The 23,286-nt window shown below is 39.2% G+C and overlaps 1 protein-coding gene across 7 annotated transcripts in view; it reads left to right on the forward strand.

Moving 5' to 3' along the window:
• TEX2 (testis expressed 2) overlaps positions 1 to 23,286 on the forward strand; it is a 120,829-nt gene that overhangs the window by 69,323 nt on the left and 28,220 nt on the right. For all 7 annotated transcript variants that reach the window (XR_012154893.2, XM_073311242.1, XM_073311245.1 and 4 more), the window contains exons 3-7: positions 7,683 to 7,883; positions 9,936 to 10,272; positions 11,616 to 11,863; positions 16,787 to 16,936; positions 21,601 to 21,700. Coding sequence is in view for 6 of the 7 variants with exons in the window: in XM_073311242.1 (XP_073167343.1) it covers positions 7,683 to 7,883; positions 9,936 to 10,272; positions 11,616 to 11,863; positions 16,787 to 16,936; positions 21,601 to 21,700 (1,036 nt within the window). In the remaining variant the exon portion in view is untranslated. The remainder of the gene's footprint in view (positions 1 to 7,682; positions 7,884 to 9,935; positions 10,273 to 11,615; positions 11,864 to 16,786; positions 16,937 to 21,600; positions 21,701 to 23,286) is intronic.

The raw sequence follows: 23,286 nt of genomic DNA on the forward strand, positions 1-23,286 counted from the left end.
CCAAGCTCCCTGGAGGCTTTTATCTTCTTCCTGCTCGGCCTGGAACTGTTCCCTTGATGCTGGAGACATCATTTCCTCACTGGATGGTGGACTTGGGCTTGGTCCCTCGGGAAGCGATGCAGGGGATGGGGCTGTTTCTGTGGACCATGACCCGCTCTCCGCGGGTGCACTAGATTGTGGTTCAGGCTCCGGCTGAGCCTCTTGCGCCGGTTTAGCTGCTGCTGCCAGGGCAGGCTTGGTGGTGCCCTCTGGTGTTGGGGTTGTAGACAGGGTTGCAAGCGCTGGACTCAGTGCTGGCAATGGTTCTGGTGCTGGTTGATCTGCCAGTTCCAGTTTTGGGCCTGGCTCTGGCTGGGTCTCTGCGACTGGATCCACTACTGCTGTCGCAGATGTTGGCATGGGGTCCAGTTCCACAATCTCAGTCTGGGTCTCTGGTTACCCAGACGCGGCCCTGGTGTAAGGCTCAGGAACAGGGATAGGTGTGAAGGCTTGCTTAGCATGGCTGCGGGTGACCATTCCCACCCTCTTGGCTAGATTCACAGGGTGGGCCAAGTCTTCCCCCAGCAGCATGGGAATGGGATAATCATCATAGACAGCAAAAATCCACATTCGTGACCAGCCCTTGTACTGGACAGGCAACTTGGCTGTAGGCAAATCAAAAGAGTTTGACTTGAAAGGTTGAATCGTCACTTGGGCCTCTGGGTTGATGAATTTGGGGTCCACTAAGGATCGATGGATAGCTGACACTTGTGCTCCAGTGTTCCTCCATGTGATAACCTTTTTTCCACCCACTCACAGTTTTCCTTTGTTTTGAGGGTATCTGGGAGGCATCTGGGCCTGAGGACCTTCTCTGGTGCAATGAACTGTAATCTGTTGGGGTTCTTGGGGCAGTTGGCCTTTACATGCCCCAGGTCGTTACATTTAAAACATCGCCTAGCTGACTGGTCACTGGGGCAAGGTGGGTTGCTGGAGAATGGTGTAGTGGGACAATAAAGTGTTTGGGTTTTTTTGGGGGGGGGCGGTGTAGTTGGAGCCTTGGGCTGCCTCCGGTGGTAGGGTGTCGTTTCAGGGTGTTCCTTCTGGTATCCGCCAAAACTGCGACCAGGGTTGTTCCTCTCTTCTGCCTCCACCCGTTTGGTTCCTATTTGCCCCGCCTCTCTGATGGTCTGGGACTGCTCGTATTGATCAGCATAAGAAGCAAGACTTTCTGCTGAGTTCATTTTTTTTTTTATCCCATAAACACTGTTTTTATATCATTATTGGTTATAGTCAGGAACTGCTCCTGTATAACCAAATCACACATTCCTTCAAAGTAGTTACACCCCTTCCTTTGACCCATTTATCTAACAGATCCTTCATCTGGTTTACATAAGCCACATTACTTAGTCCAGGTCCTCTCTTAAGGGCTCTACATTTTACTCTATATGTTTTAGGTGTAATTTGAAACTGTTTCAAAACCAAATTCTTAAATTTACCATAGTCAGAAGCATCCTCAATAGGCATCTTGTTGAATATGTCCAGAGCTCTGCCAGTCAATTTTGCTACCAATGTGGTCATCTTGTGATTGTCAGGAATTGCATGGAGTGTGCACAGTCTCTCAAAGGTGATGAAATATTTAGCAGTATCACTGGATTAATCATACTGTGGACATAGTCGCTCCCATTTGTGGACTTTTGGGGAAGGATTGTTAGGGTTATCCGGTAGACCCATCTTAGCCCTTTCCAGATTTAAGCGCTTCAGCTCTAACTTTGTCTCAAAGTGTTTTGCCTCCATTTCCATCTCGAAGCGTTTTGCCTCTGCCTCTGCTTCCAAGCGCTTTAAGGTCATTTGCCTTTCATGTTCTTTCTGTCTTTTTTTAGCTTCAAATCTGGCTAATTTTAGGGTTTTGTCGGATATTACTTTTTGTCATCCTAGCCTTGCGCTTAGCCTAGCCTAACCTGAGAGCTAGAAAGAAAAGGGGGAAAAAAAAAACAACCCAGCTTGTGAATTCCCTTGCTGTAACTTAATTCCTCTGCCTTCAGGCAAAGAAAAAAACAAAAACAAACAAACTCCAGCTGCTCTCAGCTTTAAAAAAAACCAACAACCTCGCTGCTTTCCACGCAGCCAGAAGAAGAAAAAAAAATCCTTTTAATATCCTGAGGTTTGTGCTTCTGGTTCAAAATGATCCCATCTTTACCACCATGTCAAGGTTCCCTCTCCACTCTGAACTCTGGGGTACAGATGTGGGGACCTGCATGAAAGACCCCCTAAACTTATTTTTACCAGCTTAGGTTAAAATCCTTCCCTGTCCTTGGATGAGTACTGCTGCCACCACCAAGTGAGTTAGACAAAGATTTAGAAAGAGGACCTCTTGGAGTTCCTGTTTCCCCCGAAATATTCCCTCAAGGCCCTTCACCCCCTTTCCTGGGGAGGCTTGAGAATAATCTACCAACCAGATAGGTAAACAAGGTGAGCACAGACCAGACCCTTGGGTTTTTAGGGCACTAAAAACCACTTAGAGTCTTAAAAAACAGAACTTTCTTTTACTTTTTTTTCTTTATAATAAACACCTCTGTAAAATTAGGATGGAAGGTAATTTTACAGTGTAATAAGATTTAAAACATAGAGGATTCCCCTCTAGGCCAAACTTTAAAGTTACAAAAAACAGGGATAAACCTTCCTTTTAGCACAGGGAAAATTCACAAGCTAAAACAAAAGATATTCTAACGCATTTCCTTGCTATTACTTCCTATTTTTGTAAGTTTAGATGTATCATTTAGTAGGAGCTGGATTACTTGCTTGGTCTCTCTCTCTGTCTCCTGAGAGAACGCACAAACAAAGAGCATAAAGCAAACCTCCCCCTCCCCCCGATTTGAAAGTATCTTCTTTTCCCATTGGTCCTTTTGGTCAGGTGTCAACCAGGTTATTTGAGCTTCTTAACCTTTTACAGGTAAAGGAAAAATTTTAGGCTACCTTTTAGTTGTATGTTTATAACAACATCGTTCACAGATCATTTCATATATTTAATTTGTGCCAGTTCCCCACCCTGTGTGTAGGTTTATAAATTTTTACATCCTTATGCAATGAAGATACGACTTTAAGTCTGGAGATGTAAGCTTTTTTAAAATGGGGGAGAGGAGCACTTTCAGGGACAGATGGCCTTCTGAGCATTTTTAGAAAAAAAGTATTAGAGGGAGATATGTATTCCATTCCTGATAATGCCATTGACTTTTTTTGTGACCTTGGGCAAGTCTTTTTAACCTCCCTGTGCCTCTGTGTCCTCTATTGCTAACTGAATAAGGAGTACTTGTGGCACCTTAAAGACTAATAAATTTATTTGAGCATAAGCTTTCGTAGGCTAAAACCCACTTCATCGGATGCATGCAGTGGAAAATACAACACTAACTGGCCACCTTTTGTAAAGTGGCTTGATATCCTTTTCTTTATCTTCCCCATTTTATCAAGCAATGTATTCTTTAAATGAATTAATTACGAAAGACTGGAAACAACCTACTAAAGAGGGATTGTTCTGATGAAGACTGCATATCTATCAGATTTTGCAGGCATTTCTGGACCTCATTACTGGGGTATAAAATGAGATCAATTTAGTGCTAATGTCTCCTTATCAATCTCTGTGAAAGTGGTACCAAGTGACTCTTGGAGGAAGTGATGTTTTGAATTCTGGCTCATGTGAAACTGGCTGGCGAGCATTTTCATTTATGTGCTTGATGGTATCTTTGTGCAGAAAACCTGGTATTTTTGAACACTTTGGTTTGTCAGTCATAAACAGAGTCTGCCTCTTGGAACAGTGTTTTCATGTTAAACTATAACATGCCTAAGATTTCAACTGTATTAAACTGTTATACTGAAATTATCTAATATGTCTGATTGCTTAAGTGTGGTACTAAAGAGCCTGATTCTGCAGTTCTTACAGGAGTAATCCCAATGGTTTCAATGGGACTACAACTCAAGTACGAAGTTGCAGGATTGGGCAAGTGGTAAGGGAATGAAAAAATATATGAAATGTTAGTCCATCTTAACCTAAATGACTTGAATTTCTTGTGAGTGCTCTTTAGAAGTATGCCTTCATAGGAAATTTAGGACAGCTTATGGTACTGGTAAGACAGAGGTCACACAGTTCGTTAAACCAGAAGCTCAACATTTACTGTCTAATGGCCAGGTCCTGTTAGTGTATCTAGCTGTTTTAACAGTATGGCTGCTCTTTCCTAAAAGCAGTTTCACCCAATGTTTAACAAAGCATTTTTCAATTTAGTTATTCTGCTGATAGCCAGACAATTTTTCCTATTCCATCCTCTAAACAAAACTGCTCATCTTTAAAGATGGAGATCATAAGATCACTGTGCATGGCAAACACCTGCAGAGTAGTTTGACTATTCCCATTGTCCTCCCTGAGTTACTAAATTTCTTATTTTAACTGCTTCAGTAGTACCAAAAAACAAACCATACAACCTCCTCAAACAACAATGAAGCCCATTGTTGATGTTCCAATAGCCTGGGATAATGTATCTGTCTCTAATGGATTATGGTGGCGGAATTGCTATATTTAAGCACAGTCCATTAATTTAATTGTTTGGACACATTGCAAAATAGGTTGCAACATGGGTTGAAAATGTGTTCCCATCCCCACTGACTATTTTTCAGAGAGTGGAGGAATTTCAGAGAGTAACTAAATTGCTTTAAAAATATGAGAATTGGAGAAAAGAATCTTGAGGTTTTCACATGTCTTTTGCACTTGTTCTCCACAGGCTTTATTCTAAATTAAACATGCAGACCCCCACCCCCAGCAGATTTATTGATCAGCCAATTAAATTTGAGCTAAAATAGTAGATATTCTGAAAAAACTTCTGCATCAGACATATAGCTTCAGATTAATTAACAAATATTCAAGGATGGTCACTTGACAAAGAATTCTCACTTGACTTCAAGTAATGCAGTTTTTTATATATTCATGGACCTGAATTTATTTGCTGTTAAATACCTTGAAATTTCAATGTAAAAAGAAAACTCTGCTTCCTTACAAGTCAGGAAAACTCAGGACTTGTATACTCAAATATTTTCTTTGGAGGAAGCTGGGGTGTGAATCTTCCCTGTAATAGCCTGTGCACACTAACTGTTTGTGTGGACTCTGCTGATGCACATTAATAGCTCATTAGTGTGGTTTGAGCTACCCTGCTTTGAAACTGGGTTAACATATGGTGTCCACACAGACAGTTAATGTGTGGCAAGCTGGTGCAAGATAGATTGCACCAGCCTGCTGTGAAGTGAAGGTTCATGTAGAGTTGCCCTCAGAGTTTATGTACCGGAAGTATTGTGTTAGACATTATATCTAAAGTGTTGATGATGGCCTGGATATTAGTTAAGTAATAACTAACTTTAATTTCTTAACTCTTTTTTGTAACTTTGTTCTTTATACTAAACTATGAGTGTGCATAGTACCCATTGTCTTGTATTATACGCTGTTTGCCATTCTCTGTCATTTTATGCAGCAACTAGGTATGGATAAGATTTTTCAAAAGTGACAATTTCTGGGTGCCCAGAGCCTCTGTTTGGGTTATTGAATATAGAGAGAGCAAGCAAGCAAATGATCAGGACAGGATTTTTAGAAGTATTTGTTAGACTAGCTGATTACAGAGTTTATCCAATTATTTTAAACCTAAAGCTGGAGCACATGTCAGAAATCAGTAAAGCTGTGTGGGTCTCTTCTAATTTCATTATCCAGCCATTCTAAGAAAAGAGTCAGGAATATATAAACAGAGGAAAACAAGATGCTGGTTTAATTTTGTCTGATTGCTTTCCAACTAGGTCCATTTCTGCAGAACTGCTGCCTAGTAAGCTCTCATGGGGGAAAGAGGTATGGTATTCTATAATTCTGTGATGGATTTGGCCATGGCTAGAGGGAAGACCTGCCACATGTACAGGACTGCACCCTGAATGAAAGGTTTTCTAGTCTGTTATTGCACCTCTTTGTAAGGTGAACTCTATCAAGACTTTACGGCCAAAGGTTCAGTGGAGATGGGAAGAAGTCTTGATTTTTCTTCCCCCCAAAAAACAAAAACAAAACAAAGTGTGATGGTAGTCTGAGGACATTGGTATGGTGTGAGCTGTCTCTGGTGTTGGTGCGATGTTGGTGAGAGCCACTGCCTCAAAAGCATGCCCGTCTGTATGGTTGTAGGAAGTCCAGAGACAGCTCAAAGATCTGCATTACACTAGAGAACTACTTTGGTGTGGAGGGGAACTTTTACATAAGCCACGTGGATACTATGGTTTGCACAGAGTAACACTCTATGATTGTAGGCAAGTCTTGTGATGTCCTTGTGTTTTGATAATTCCAGCTGGAATTTCTGGATGAAATTCAAAACTCAAGTGAAAACTAGTTGCTGTGTCTGCTCTGAAACTTTTTGGCTTAATAACTTCCAGAAAGGAAGTAGGGTGGGCCCATTACAAACAAACCCTGCTGTGTATACTGTAAATCATCCTGGCGTTACAAACTGTCTCCTTGATGCATTTGTATTTCTGTATGTGAAGGCTGGTTATGTCCAGTGTAAACAAAACCCAAATACAAAATGCTCTAAAAGCCAGTTTAGGTGTTGGTGAAATCTAAAAGCAGACTGTATGTGTTTTAAATTGAAATGTCAGATGTGTGACTTAATGTGGTGGCTACTGAACATATAAAATAGCTTAATTTTCCTCGTGTTTTGTTTGTGGGTATTAGTGAAAATGCAAATAGGTGGTGAAATTTAATATATTCTAGGTACCATTAATTGATTGATTAATTAAAGAGTCCTCAGAAAATTATGTAATGTCTGTCCTGAGAAACTGACTGGCACCGGCTCCCAATGAAGTAAATGGGCCTTAGAATATTGTCCTGTTTTTTGTGTAGGAGAATATTTTTAATTGATTATAGTGCTGCAATAATATATATTGACTCTTTGTATAATGGCTTGGGTAATGTATTTTTAATAGGGTATTCAGAGATGTATGTTCATAGACTTTCTTTTCCTCCTCCCTTTCTCTCTCCATCCCTCCCATGCCCTCCTCCAGTATTGTAAGGATTTCTACTGTGCACATTTCAGGCTTGACTGCAAGGTACTGAGTAGCTTCACTTTCCATTGACTTCACTGAGCACTGAGGATGCTCAAAACCTTGCAGGACTTGGCTCTTAATGCACAAATGCCAGAGTCACTATTAAGGTGTCATCTGGCAGGCTAAGACAAGGAAAACATTAACTTCATGTCTCATGAATGTATGCTCTGGGCAATACACTGCTTCTTTCCTCCTCTGACAAGTGCCTCTGGCTAATCTGGTACCCCAGGTTTGGGAATAGTTACTTAAATATGGAGTAATTTTCACCCATAGATCTCACAGCACTTTATAAAGGTGGGTAAGAAACATTTGTCCCTGTTTATACAGATAAGGAAACAAAAAGGTGCAGAGAGGTTAACTGATTTGCCCAAAGTTTCTCTCACAGCCAGTGCAAGAGATAGGAATAGAATCCTGCTTTCCTGATTTCAGTCTGGTGCCCAATCTATTGCCTCATTGCATTCATCCATGTAATATGTGACATGAGGTGGGAAGGAGTCTGTCTTGCTATAAATGGCTGACAAATATTTATTTAAAATTTTATTTTCATATTATATCAGGTTGCCAATTCAATATCAATTAACAAATATTTCCTTTTCTAGGGATGGATGAATGAAATTTATAATTATGATCCAGAAACGTACCATGCTACATTGACTCATTCTGTCTACGTGCGACTTGAAGGAAGCACATTAAGACTTTCAAAACCCAATAAAAATATTTCCAGAAGGGCTATTTACAATGAGTCTAAGCCTGATGTCACCTACATTGGCCAGAAAATGTATGAGCTTACGGACAGCAAGGTGAGTTCTATTTAGTTATGCTGCTGATTGCTGTATAGTAGTATAGAGAGAGAGACTACCTTTTTACATTATTAGTTGTTTAATTTCTGCTGTCATGTAAATTAAGATTGTTTGTTTATTTACTGATTAGCTTTCAAAGTATTATGCTGGTTTAATCTGTGAGCGTAAAAGGGACAGACATTAGCCAGTGGCTATTTCATACTGAAGACTGATCTATGTTTAATCTTTTTTATGGCTATAAAAATATTAAAACATAAACATTTTTGGGCTGGTGTCTTTTTTTACAGAAGCCTTCTGTTACATTGCCACATAGATGAATCTTGCTATAAAAAGCACAAAACCATCAGGGACAATGTTCAGAGCATCCTCTTGAAAAGTTTAAAAAGGGGACTGTGAGAATAAATCAGTAGCACATAAGCAAAAGGACATTTAAAAACTCAACCCCCATTTTTTTCTCACATAAATATGTAGAGTCCTGAAACTGTGTGATGTGGGAAGATTGAGTATTCTTTCTCATATACATAAAACAATGTGCATATAATATTTTAGAAACCTACTATCAAATTTGCTTGTTTCAAGACCACAAAAGGATTCAGAGCCCAGTCATTTTTGCTGTTGCACAAGTGGAGGGAATACAGATTGCGTGGATGAAGCAGAAGAGAGTGAGAGGTGGGTGGATAGGTGAATGAAAGGGATAACTCTGCTGCATCATGTCTCTTCCCACTACAGTGCTGTGCAAGCTTCCCTCTAGGTAGGTGCACTATGGATTCTGAGTTTCTGTGAATCAAGACAGGAGTGGGAAGAAGTGAGGCTGGAGAAATGATGCCCTACATTGCTCCTCTCCCAAATTTGTGGGGGATCCCAGCATAAAATACAGCTGACTACATCAGCATTATCTTGCATGATATCCCCGTGCATCAGAAGGGATGGTGGCCACAGAAAGGTATTGGCAGCACAGGTGAGGGAGGAACCCATGCTACAGTGGAATCTGGGATTGGGGAAGAGAAGAATAAAGAAAACAGAGGAGGCAATAGGCCTTCATTGATCTCCGAAAAGCTGCATACAGAGGAGGCCCAACTACTTCCATGATAGAAAGATGAGGTAGAAATTTATAAAGATTCCTGTCCTTTTTGCATACTTTCCCTTGCTGGAAACATTTTAACTATAAGACTTTGAAATCACGATTGAGCGGTTTTATAGCTCAGTACAACAGGACTTGGTTGGTGGTTGTTAGTGGTATCTAAAATCTGACCAAAAGAAGCATGAGGTTTTTCTTACAAAATCCATTACAGAGGGACAGTGTGCCCCAAATGTAATAAGCAAATAATGGAATTTAAACTTTTTTACTTTTACTTTTTAAACACACTGTGGGTATCTTGAGCGACGTAGGCCTTTTTAAAGGAACAGTTGAGATAAAAAAAATTTCTTTAAAGAAATCCCTTCTTTCTACTTACATTTGGGTGCTGTTTGCATTTACTCAGCTTGGAATATGACCATCAAAAAGTTTCGCTTTCTGGTTCCTATGCAGTCACACAACCTCAGTATTGCAGATCTCGAGCATTCAAAAATCATGTGTTGGACCCTCAAATGTCATGAGACTTAAATAAATAATTTTGGGGTTTTTTACCTTCTTGCTTCTGAGTCACATTTTCAAGCTTTTTGCACAATCATGAGAGCTGGAAAACTTTTTTTTTTTTTAATTAAAGCAGAGATTCTTGTGTATTCATGTGATTCCAGGAGTATAAACTACCTGAGCATGATCCGGTTTAAATTATTCTTATCGCTAAGCCTCTCCATATCATTTGTTAGAAGACTTGGCAAGCATGGGGCCTGTTGATACATCAGTGAGTTGAGCACCCACCACTCCCATTAAACCCAGTGGGAACTGAGGTCGTTCAACACCTTTGAGGTGAAATCTGGCTATTTTCATCACTTAATGCACAATGCTATACATTAATTTATAAGTGGAGAAGATATTGATTCATATGGAATTTCTCTTTTTGTTTTTTGGGTTTTTTGATCTATCTAACCCTCTCACTTTTTATTTCACAGATTTATCTGGTTCCCAAGAGTCTGGCTCGAAAACGAATTTGGAATAAAAAGTATCCTATTTGCATTGAACTTGGAAGGCAAGATGATTTTATGGCTAAGGCCCAGACTGATAAAGAGAACTTAGAAGAAAGGTCGCCAGCAGAGAACTTAGACTTAAGCAGTGAAGAATCTAAGAAACCTCAAGATGGGACAAAGCTGATTGGCCAGAAGGATCAAATACTTTATTTGTTTGGAAGAACCGGTAGGGAGAAGGAGGAATGGTTTAGGAGATTCCTTCTGGCTTCCAAGTTAAAGTCTGAAGTGAAGAAGCCTCTCAGTTTATGTGGAAACAAGCCAGGTAACCGGTATCTCTCTTTATTTATTTATTTATTTATTTTTAAATTTACTAAGGTACAGTTTTATAAAGGGAGTTACAATAAGTACAGCAAAGGTTTCCATAAAATGAATGTCTAGCTAGTGTTTGTAATGAACCAATTTAAGCATTAGCTCTTAAAAAGCAAGTCTAAAAATAATCATGCAGAATTAGATATTCCCTAAAATTGTGATTTTAAACAGGTTTTTAAAGATCATCTATTACCAAGATACAATTCTATATGTGGTTGTAACCTCATACATATAAATTGTTACTTTAAATTTTTTCTTTAGTATCAATTTATTTTCATAGTGTAAAGATTTGAATATTGTTACAAAAAGGGTTCAGTCGGCCACTATTGAAGTCCATGAGTTTTTTGCAGCTGACTTCAATGGGTGTGGGAATTTAGGTTTATAAGTTTTTACTTATGTTTTCCCCCTTTCCTTTTTGTTAAAATATGAAAAGCCTTCCCATGGGTAGATTCACACTAATACATATTTTTGTCAATGGCCATGTATGCTTACAGTGCTCTTTAAATATGAAATCCTGTTGCCTTAATGTCAGCCACAACTAACAAGAAATGTTATGTAGAGGGACGTGTTCCTAATAAGAACTTTAATGCTTGGGTCAAGTGTTGGATGCTTTTTAATTAATACTTCATTTGGTGTAATCCTAAATTTCCATTCCCTCTCCTTATCATGCGTCCCTATTCCGAATTTTTCCCTTGAAATGTGTAGACAACATCATTTCTGGAACATAGGTATCTGAAATGCAAATTCAAAACTGGTATTTTGTACATTTCTCCTGAGGAATATACATTTCAAATATTCAGATCTTTGGACAATCTATTTATTCCTTATAGTCTAAAATTAAGTATAGTGGGTACTTGCCCTAGGCACTCCCCAACAAAACTATCTGAAAATCGAGCATCTGTTGTACAGGTGACCACAAATGTGCTTGCATATGATTTGGGTAACTGAGGAGTTTGATATCTCCAGTTGCATGCATTATTGCTGGATTTTGAATCATTCTAAGTACTGGCAAATTAGAGTTTAAGGCCATCTAAACATGTCACTATGGAATTGATTGTAGCCTTAAAAGAGTGATGGAGAAGCACTTCTTTGAATTGTGCCTTTTATGAAGTAAATTAAGCACAAATAACCTTGTAGCCATCTGTTTTTAAAAAAAAAAAATCTAGCATCAACAAAGTGATGATCATGCCTCATGCTTGATACTCTACAGCTGTCTTTTTTCACGTGGTCTGCTAGTTGCTTTGCTGTTCCCTTCCCTTCACCCTCTGTTAATGGCTGTTATCCCTTCTGCTTTAGGGTTCTTGCCATCACACAGTAGAACCAATAGCCAGTCTGGAATTCTTACTCACAGTCGCAGCAGTAGCAAAGGAAGCGGAGAAGAAATCATGTCTCAGCCTAAACAAAAGGAGCTGGCAGGAAACGTGCGACAGAAAATGCTTTTGGACTACAATCTATACATGGCGAAGTGTGTTCCACAAGAAAATAAAAGCCCTGTGGTTAGTCCAGCCTGTAGTGCAGACAGTAGCCCGACTTCTGTGAAAAAGGTAAAAGCCCTGTGCTTAGTGTACTTCCATGAGACATATTTTAAGGTCCTGTTACTTTTTTGACACTTTATGCTTTAAAAAGTATAGATTGCATAGAAGGGAAAAAAATAAGTTTGGAAAGTGCAGTTCTGTTCTGAATGTGTAAAAATGGCATTGTGAGGATCTGTGTTTGTCCCTTGCTTCCTTATAAAGACATTGTTTCTAACTGCCAGCTCTTTAAACTCAACCTGGGATCTCGAAAGTCCAGTTGTGTTCTTCTGGCTTTTGTGACATCAGTACCAAAAATGATTCTGTAAGCCAAGTTTTCCCTCAGCTGTTCACTTCCTCCAGTGGGCAGTAACACAGGGGTAACTGAGCGTAGCAGAATTAGTCCCATGATAAATATGGAGTTACCTCTTTTGTTGATGGGTGAGCCATGATACCGTCCAGTTCACTCTCCTATAGCTATGCTCATGCTTCAATAGTAAGAGTAGTAAAAAGATCATATCAACTAACTTTTTAGTTTAATGTTAACCAGATCCAACTAAAAACATAATTGGTATGCAGACGTGCTGAAATCAGGAGGGAGTCATTTTTAGAGTTCCTTTTTCAGCCATAAATGCAATTTAGTGCTGAGTAAGGAGAGTTTATTCTCATTAGCTAACCTTTCTTAAGGGAGTTATAAAACATTCAGATATGTCCATGTATCTCCACCATCCCACAGATAAAATTATTTTATAATGAGCCCATCCTCAGATGCATGTAAGTAGGGACTTGTACTGTGATGTTATTTAATACATATTCTGTTTTCAGCTTAGAATGGCCAACAATTCAGTGGACTTTGATAATCTGATGAAGAACTTTGGTCCCCTTAGAGCCACTACACACAGTTGTGCTGCTTAACTCTGCATTTATGATCTCTGGCAGTTTGTGTGTGTGCAATACACTGGACACTTCCATAAACAAACTATTTTCCCTGTTCCTTCCCTCAACCTAAATTATGCTACCTAAAAGCTTCCACTATTCTCTTTTCTAAACTGCATGGGAGTACACTAGGAATAAACACAAATTTGGCTCAGGAACCTGCGATTTAGTTTTTCTATCCATGTTTCAAAAGCTGATTCATCTCTCCAATTCTTTATATCATGTAAGTGTATTTTTCTGTGTATTTTCAAATTCAACCAAAGGAAAGTTGTGGTTTTTTTTTTTAATTCATCTAGGATGAAATTGTTGCCACATTGACTCAGATAGGGTCAGGATTTCATCACTGATGTAAATTTCATCTGATGACCTTTTGAGTGTTTGGTTTCCAAGACCAAGAGACATAGTTTCTAATGCAGGAGCCCTTCCAAGAGAGTTAATTGAGTGAAAGCAATGGAACTATCCACTTTTCTATTTAGATTGCAACTTGCTTTCAGATGCAGCCTTCCTTACAAAGACTAAACCATGGGTATTGTGTATTAAGTTTCCATTGATAAATGGTTTGTAAAGGGTTACTGAATGATTAACACATGTTATAACACATACTACTCACATATATATCATGCTTATGAGTGGGTGTTTGTAGATAAACCATGGCTTATCAGGAGCCTTTTCACCTCTTGGACTTTCTAATTGCTCAACTACTTAGTAAAACACCTATTAATCATTCATTTATCCTTAATAAATGGAACCTTAATATAAAGTGTGACCCCAGTTTACTTAATATATATTTTGTGCATGTAAAATAATGTGCACTTCAGGGCCCTTATACAGCTCATAGTTAAGGAGGACCACGTACAGTACATGATATGAGTTGATTTGGGGCTCATTGGCCCTGGCCAGGAGGGATCCTGGCCAATCAATCAACCTCTGAAACAATGATTGGTTGCAATACTGAATCTGACGTGTCAGGCTTAAGTTTATAAATAGGATAATGGTGCTGGCAAGAACTTGGGTCATACAGAATTTAGCAATCCAGCAAATTCTCTTTTTGTATAAAGTCACAGCCCTTGGGAATATTAAGGTTGCAAAGAAATCCTGTTCAGCTGATTTCAGAGCAGCCACTGTTTCTAGCTGGTTGCTGTGCCAAAACAAAAGTTTGAAGCAGGGGGGATAAATAGTAACCTAAAATGGTAAAGGAATGGTTATTTTTTTATGTACGGGGATATACATGTGAAGTATCAACAACACAGAAAATTTAAAAAATAAACAAAGATACTGTGGAGCCAGGGGGAAACCTTGTTGCAGCTAGTGAAACTAATTGCACTTCAAATCAAGTTATCACTTTATCAGAGTCCAGACTTGGGTAACTTGATCCTTCTGTCTTGAGCAAAATAACATGCCACCTCCTACGGTCCTAGGCAAGCTGCCATCAGCACTATGCCCCTTTTTAATATGGCAGATTTTAAATGTGTTTAGAGTCACTTATTGTTAAATTGTGGAGCTTCTCAGAGAGCAGAAAATTTATGCATATCTTCTTTATAATTGGCATTTTAGGACCAGCATCTTGGTGCGCATGAAAAAATTATTAGAATGAAACATGTGCCATGCATATTGTCAGTGTCTCAGTTTATCACTGTAAATATACTGTCTGCTGCTGTTTTTTTCCTTATTAAACTTGTTTCTTTTTAATGAGATCTAGAGTAGCATGGAAATGTGCAGTCTACACTGCCTCAGGAAAATCAACTCTGCATCACCTCAAAGCAGAGAAACTAGCATTTAAAGTTCAGTTTTATTTAATGAAAGTCCCATCAGCGACTCTTAATGCTAGCTTGGCTAATGTATGTTCCATGACAATTTAGAACGTGGGGCTTTTCTTACAATAAAATTCAAATGAGGCTTTTATATAAAAGGAACTTCTTAGAGCATTATTCAGAATATAGTCTCATGAGATTTCTGAGCAAGAACTTTCTCCGTACACCATCCAAGAATTATTAGTTGTATTTGTCAGTTACTTTTTTAATTAAAAAAAAAAGAAGACTAAAAGCTTTCTAATTTTGCATTAATTTTACAAGCAGCTTGGAAATGCATCACTAAACAGTATTGATTGGGAAATGTGGCAGTTACTTTCCTCCTCCTGTAAGTTTAAACATGCACATCAAGATTCAGTTGTCTGAAACAATAAACACATCTGAGATTTCTTTTTAAGCAAGAAATATTGAGTTCAGTTGACAGCTGGGGCAGCCTTTTGTAAGCTTAAGGCATCTCACAGAATGACCATTATCCTCCTGTCCAAATGTTTTAAAATCTCCTACAAGTGAGCCATTTGCCTTATCCTGGAATGTGGGTGTGAAAGTTGATGCACACATTTTTGAAGGGGTGGGGGAATATAATTTCCTTCAAGGAAGCCATTGAGCAAAGCTCCATTAATGAATACATTCTGTTTGAGACACAGCAACTTAACTTCTGCATTCTACTGACGAGAAGTTTCTTTTAACTGGTGGCTCCTAATGGCTCCTCTACAATTCTGCATGTGTATTTGGAGCTCCCTACTCACAATATTATTATGGTAAAAAACCTAGGGGCCCCAGTCATGAATTAGTCAAGTCCTATGACCTGTGTTTTATGCTGGAGGTCAGACTAGATGATCACAATGGTCCCTTTTGGCCTTATCTATGAATCAGGGCCCTATTGTACTAGGCACTGTACAAAACGGTGGTAGATGGTCCCTGCCTGAAGAGCTTACAATCCAAATAACAGGTCAGTTCCTTTTGAGCAACCATTTATTTTAAGTGTACTCAGTCGAAGGACTGACAGTGTTCCTTTGAGCTTCTTGGGAGTAGATTTCGAGGGAGGGGAGGGGAGTATTTATGCACACACTTCTCCCATGAACAATAATAGGAGATACATATATAATACAGTGTGCTGAAAGACTGTGCTTTAGGAGTCTCTTTGAATTAAGTTTTCCTGTACTTCTCCCCATTCTAAACTTTTTATAGAGAAATCACATAAATTCTTTCTCTCCTCTACATAGAGTTCAGACTCCCTGCATCTGAATCTGAAAGTGGAGGTGCGTACGTATTGGCATGTAGCTTCGGTTGGCTCTGCCTTTATAGCTGAAGTCGGAAAGTTGCAATATCCAAATGGATTGTGTCTTCATTTGTTTGAGATTACTCTCAAATGAATCAAGACATGATCCATTCAGATATTGCCACAAAACTTCATTGCTCCAGATATTGCTCCAACTCAGTGGAAAGAAAACCGTATAGTTTCTTCAGACATACAGTCAAATGTCAATGATGTGGGAGATTTGCTTCATGTTTTCTAGGTCATGTTGCATTTTTGTGCTTGAACCCCTGTAACTTTGCAGAGAATTATTCTCTAACCTATTACTCCCCTCCCCCTTTCTTTCTCTCTCTCTCACTGATTCAGTCTTCATCTTTGACAGTATATAGCTCTGGTCATTCCATTAGTGGATTTTTGGACACACAAGTGGAGGAAGAATACAAAGGATTTTCCCTTCTATTGTCTCACATTTTTCTTGTATTTCTTTTTTTCTGATTTAGTTTTGCTTAGCAAAAAAATGTTTAGCTTTGCTTTCAGACTTGATAAGGCAAGTGGGTTTGGGCAGGAAGGAGACCTAAGCACTTGTCAGATTCTTATTTGCTGTGTTGTGGAATTTTGTATCTTTTAGTATGAAAAATGTTGCTTTTGCTGTTAGCATTAAAAATAGTCTGTGTGAATATCTGATAACTTGAATACCTTTTCTGCAAATGACTCCAAATCTGTTTAGTTTAGGTCTCCACTGAGAAATTTTATTGCATTAACAGACACTCACACAAGGGTTAACCATGATTTTGAAGATTATAGTCTTTGTTAAACAGTGTAGACATTATTTTAATATGGGTTAACGAACAGTATGAATTTCCCAGTGTAGACAAGACCTAGAGGAAAATGTTTCTTTAGGCAGTGACTAGATTGTCTAAACTGTGCTCCATAACTGAATGATATGTTTGTTACCAGTTGCCAGATATCCGAACAGTAGCTGAAGAAGAGGAACAGGAGGCATGGGTAAATGCTTTGGTTGGAAGAATATTTTGGGATTTCTTAGGAGAAAAGTACTGGTCTGATCTTGTGTCCAAGAAGATCCAAATGAAACTCAGCAAAATAAAGGTATCTCTCCTGGGGGGTTTGCACTTCCTATTATCCAGCATAAAAAAGGATATATTTTTTTAGTTTAGTCACATGATTTATAGCGATTTTATTTAAAAATACTTTTTGAAATATCTTGTACTTTGACATAGAGTCTTGAACCCTGTTAATGACAAAAGGAGTAGTTAGATGTAATTCTGCTTTTGCCACAGATTTCAGGGTGCCATCTTGGCCAAGTCACTTAATCTGATTGCAAAATGTAGATAGTAGTAATTGTTTCCTTCACAGGGGTGTGGAAGCTGAATTCGTGGATGTTTGCAAAACACATAGAGGTCCTCTGATAGAGGTGAAAAGTATTACTGTATTAGCATTAAGCAGTAGTATTACAGCATTTTAGGCTTGCTTGACCAACAAATCTCTAAGGCTAATGTTGCAAACCCATTGTGCTATAGTGTATTGGTTCTCTACCCACTGGCACATCTGAACAGGAACCCGCGATGAGGATTCAGGATTTCAGTGAAATGAAAACTGCTTTCAGAAATTGACAACAGGAAGGGGTGGGGACCATATAGTTGTAAATGTGCCCATATGAGCACACTTTAAATTCAGAAATCCATTATAAACAAGGATTCTCTGTGGGAGTAGTGGTAAAGGCAGCAGCTATCTGAAAGGCAAAGGGGTATAATTGTGCTATCTAATGCACAAGCTCAAAAAAGAAAAGGAGAAAGGGTTTTGACTGACTCATGGTCTGCCCCTTGCATTCTCAAACTCTTCCAAATAGCAGCAGCTAATCACAGGTTTGTTCAACAACTGGTGGGGTGGGGTGGGGGTGTTTATCAGTCTGTTCCTAAACACAAAGGAAGGAGTGGACCTGCTGTCACCAGCACTGGAATTTAGCTGCCAAAACCAGCTGTGAGAGAGTGCTCCTTGTACTACTGGAAGTAAGCAGTAAACTAATTCTACCCAGGGCTGTTTCCACAGCCACTGAAGCAAGCTGTTCAAACATCTTGAGAACAGTTTGAGTGCAAAAAATTGGAATGGGGGGGAGAGAGATGAAATGCTGATAAACACCATAAATGTATAGGGCATTGCTCTGTTATAAATATTCGCTGCTATTACAGGCAAAGGTATGCAATATATTTTCTCTCATTTGCTGCCCTTCTACCATTCTGGGCCTTTCACCTCCTTGGCGGTCTGTGCAAATTCAGTCTGCTGGTAACAAAGTTAGCTCGTCTGATGGTTTGGTGTCCTGTGAGGAATGTGTTCATGGTCTCAGTGCCGTCTCTTGTCGGCAGTTGTCCACAGCACAAAAACCTACCCCCCCACAACAGGTCCCCTCGGTGGTCTCAGAAGGATGGCCAAAGATTGCCTTGGGCCGTGGAGAGGGAACTGATCTCTGACTCAGAGACATGATACTTTCTGCTCAGTTTTGGAGGCATATTGCAGGGCAGTGTGGGAATACCTGTACATGGCAGAGGGCTTCACTCTTCAGGGTGGTTTTCTGATTTTGGGGCCTGTGTCTGGTCCCTCATCCGTTCACACATCCAGTCAGAGCTCCTCTAGGTGGAGTCCAGATGATTCCTCTGAACAGTGGGTGTTGTCCAGAGTTCTTTGTTTGGTGTCCTTCTGCTGGTCCCTTGTTTTGACCCTGTGAATTGCCCGTTTCATTCTTTGTCCTCTATTAAGTTCTGGGGTCTGTGGACCCACCCTTATTTTGAGGGGGGTGGGTCTTTTGTTTCAGTGGGCTCCATCCACTGACTCAGGGTTCAAATAAGCCAGTACTCTACTACTCGTGAGCATTAAACTCACAATATTTTTTTTAAAAACACAGGAACTCAAGCTGGATACCCATATCTTTTAAATGCTAATAACTTTAATCAATTCACTTCTGCAGCTAGCTTTTTTTAACCCTTTTGATCTTTTTTGTGAAAGATACTTGCAGTGTTAGGGAAACCTCCGGATCTGCTTTGAATACAAATCTGTTGTACTCACAATATTTCTTATTTCCCCCTTTCAGTTCCCTATGCTTTTTAAAAACCTTCTCATTGGACGTGCTATATTGGTGCAATGTGAAAGGTAGATTGTTAAATTATCCAAAATGGGAGGAAGAGGAGGGGAATTCACAGCAGTGCAGTGACTAGAAAGGCATCTGGGTAGAATATAATGCCAATGACTTAGTGTATTGAAACACTTAATGCATTTATTGCATTATAGTCCCCCACCCAGAATTTATTACTTTTGGTTTAAGGAGCTCTTTTTTATTTACTTTTTTTATGTTACTTTTCTGAAAGCAGTTTTTTAAATAGGAGGAATTATTCTAAACAAACTAGTCTGTATAGCAGTACTGAGTTATACAAGGATATTAAAAAAGCTCTTGCAATAATCCTATTCCTTCTCATCTTTTTTCACATCACTGTAAAAGTAAAGTGGGGGAAACGCGCGATAAATCTTCTGTGCTGCTTCTGGACTTCGTAGGTGGCGTGTGGCTTTCCTCTGATGTCTTAAAAATTATTTTTTTTCATGAGGGAAAGAGTCTGAATGTGCCACAATATCTTCCCAAGCTGCTTCTGGCCGTGTGGCCCAGAAACACCCCATAAATGCCATAGTCTAGTCTTTAATATTTCAAATGTTTTACCTTGTTCAGCGATGACTACATAGTCTGCATGGTGAGGGCCCCAAGCAATGGCATTACCATGTGACTCCCCAAAATAGGGGCCACCTATCACTGGAGAATGGGAAGATGTTGGGCACTTAGTTGCCTCCCTGTTGGGTCCTGGTGCCTTGAATTGCTGAGGTTATTGTAGTCTTCAAATTTGTGCTCAAAGTGTTCTTGTTCAAGGCTGTCCTCACCTTATGTCAAACAGCCCATTTAACCCTCTTCCAAGCCGCAATACTTTATTATATGACCTTTAGAGCAGTCTGATTACTGTGCAACCATCTTAGAACAGTCTCATCCCTGCTGAGCATCTTGATGTTAGGAACTTTCCCTTAATTTGGTTGGCTAAATTGCAGCCTTTTTCATTTCCCTCCCACGCTCCTCCTTCCCTTAATTTCTCCAGGAATCTCAGCAGGAATGTTATTACAGAAAATAATGCATCTGCCAGCTTTGAACTCAGTAATGCTGTCAGTGATGGCCCCAATCTAAACCCAGCAGAAGTTCCTCTTGCCTACATATGGTATTAATCCATGCTGTGATGGGGGGGGGGGGGGGGGAATTGCTGTGTCTTGGGCAAAATTAGAAAAGGCAGCATTATCCTGGTTGGGAACAGTGCTGCAAGAGACTTGGTCACATCAATTTAGGGCTTTTCTTCACTACTGTGCTACATCAGCGCAGCTGCAACAATGCAGCTGCACCCATGTAGTGCATCTGGTGTAGATGTGCTTTGTCGCCAGGAGAGCGCTATCCTGTCAATGTAATTACTCCAACTAAAGGAGAGGCGGAAGCTGTGTCGGTGGGAGACGCTCTCTTGCTGACATAGCACAGAGTAGACAGTGCTTTAAGTCGATGTAACTTACGTGGCTCAGGAGAGTGGCTTTTTCACTCCCCTAAGCAATGTAAGTTACATCAACTTTAGCGGTAGTGTAGACAAGCCCTAAATAATTTCTAATTATGGACTGCTTGAGTGTGTTCATAATGTACTTTCTCACCTACAGAATTTTCTTTGAAATTACTACTCTCCCCTAGTAATTAAAACATCTGTTTAGCAATTTGTCTTGTCCCTTGCCCCAGTGAAGAGATATCTAGGAAGGAGGCAGAGAGGCAAAGTATGTGTACGGTGATTGATGAGCAGCATAGCGCAGGGCAGTGCAAGTTAATGCGTGAGCCTCCAGCAACAAAAATAGAAAAATTAGGGTTCCTTCACCATGTATAACACAGTTTAGGACATGTATGTGTTTGAAATTATATAGGTACTCTCAACACTGGGATTCAGAATGAACGTACCTTTGCATATAGAGTTATATACATTATTAAGATATAAATATGTATTTATATGATTCATATGCTTTCATTCTAAATCCTTATTTTGTATGTTTGTGCATGCGCAGTATATAGTACCAGAGGCATGATGTAGGTTAAAGGGTATAGACCCCAAGCAGAGGTTGCTGTGGATAATAGTAGTGATGGTCTTATTATTTTATAATATCAGCCTAACTGCAGAATTTCTCCACTAAAAAGTGTGTAACTGCAGTTGGATAACATGCTCAAAAAAAATAAAAACAAAACCGGATCATTTTAAATCTAGCAAACTGCCAAGTATCTACACTTCATTCTTGGTCGACACCTTTTGTTTGTTTTGACCGATAGAGCATACAGTTCATTTATCAGTCAAATGTGGGATACAAGTGTTTGACAATGTATCAACCTAATGTTGTAGGTTGAAATTTGTATTCTTGATTGGGTGCACGCAACTGATTGAAATGGAAATATTTAAAAATGCATTGGCTCAGAGTTTATAAATGAAGGCATCCGCTAAAATATTATTTTCAGATAAAGGAATGCTAAATCCTAGAATTAAAATTTCTACATGTAATCGTACTTTGAGTGTCCTTTTAATTGGTAACTCAGCTAAATGTTTTCTCAAATGTACTATACTTTAACCACCTTCCAAATATCACAGAACACCTGGTCTCTTTATAGTTCCATTAAAATTAACTTGATTATTGTATTCTCTCCTTTCTTCCAGCTGCCATATTTCATGAATGAGCTAGCTCTAACTGAACTTGACATGGGAATAGCGGTGCCGAAGATTCTTCAAGCCTTCAAACCTTCTGTTGATCACAAAGGTAATGAACACTTGGTTTGAACAGGAATTTCTTAGGTTGATGGTAAAAAGAATATTTATTATGCTTTGCTTCTATTGCAGAATTAAAAGGACACTGTCAAGTTATAAAAAATTTATTTTAAAAACACCTTACCCAGTGTTACTGATAACCTTTAAATTTTTGAAACTAACCATGTAGTTACACTGTTTACCATTTGTGACTTGTTTACTTTTTCCATTTCGTTACACATAACTAGTTTCACTTGTGCTTATACTCCATTTTTATTTCTCATGTCCTGTTATTGTTCACTGCTACAATAGAGATATAAACATTCTGTAGTACTGGCAACCTAAACTATTTCTACTGAAATATTAAAAAACACAAACAGAACCGCCTCACAACTGTTTCTCTTATGTTTGACAAAACCTTTTTCTAAACAAAGCACAAGATCTGGGCTTAAACTATTTGAGTGCCCCTCTTATTTTTCATTTGGCTACCATACCATTATTAAGAATGGATTTGTAAAGCTGTTGACATTCAGACTGCAGCACTCATAAAGTGCCGTTAGCACTCCAAATATGCTGTATGCCTGAAAAGTTGTACAGAAGACGTAGACTGGGGTAGGAGGCTGGGATCTGGTAAACCTGGGAAAAGCAGCCCGCTTTAAGGGTTCTCTTTAGCAAAACTTATTCTGATAAAAGGCCAACTTCCCTCTTTTTCCAGTTCTACCTTGTGGAACTGCTGAGAGCAGAGTTTGGCCCATGGATTTCAGTATGAGTTTTTTGCTTGAGGGAAGGAGCCCTAAATGAAGGCCCTAGGGGTTTGGCTGTGCAAGGTACTTTTATAGGTGAGCAGCAGGATGAATTTAAGGAAATTATATTCTCTTCCCAACTGAATACCACTAAATTCACAGAATTATAAAAGTAAAGTAAAATTTGAGGAAGTACAAAGTAGTAAAGGGTCCAGCATCTTTTCTTCATGCTCAGAGAATAATTGATTCTGTACCATAGCAGAACCCAGATCTGATTTCTGTTTAAGAGCTGCAGCCTTGTTCTATGAAAACAATGATACAGCAAAATGCTACAACTAATAAACCAGAAAACACACATTGGGTCAGCTCTGAAAAGGGACTTCGTAAAAATAGTATTGTGGGATTTTGTGCTTGTCTTTCAATGTCAAAGGTGATAACTGATGAAGTGATGATTTTCTTACTGCCAGCCCTGGGAGCTGAAACTCAATCTGGGTTCTTTCTGGTTTTACGGATCCCCAAAGCAAGGCATTTGTCATGGCTGTGATTTCTGTCACTCTGGTATTTGCATAAAGAGGCAATCCACTCAGATGAAGAATAGCTTAAACATCCTTTTTTGAAAAAAATTCAAAGATTGACAGTGTTACAGGTTGAAAAAAGTCTGTTTTTAGAAGTATTGGATTGTACACTTAAAGAGAGGGGGCAGGTAGGTCTTCGCCTCTCACCTTCTCCCCGTCCCCCCCAGCATAGAAATCTGTTCTGATAGATGAAACTGTTTGTTAGATAGGAACTAGATTTTCATTGTAGCCATTGGGCATGATTTTCAGCTGTCTCCTTTAGCAAATCTTTTCTTTTTAAA

This window comes from Lepidochelys kempii, chromosome 14, assembly GCF_965140285.1.
Source record: "Lepidochelys kempii isolate rLepKem1 chromosome 14, rLepKem1.hap1, whole genome shotgun sequence".
In the NCBI taxonomy this organism is placed as follows: domain Eukaryota; kingdom Metazoa; phylum Chordata; order Testudines; family Cheloniidae; genus Lepidochelys; species Lepidochelys kempii.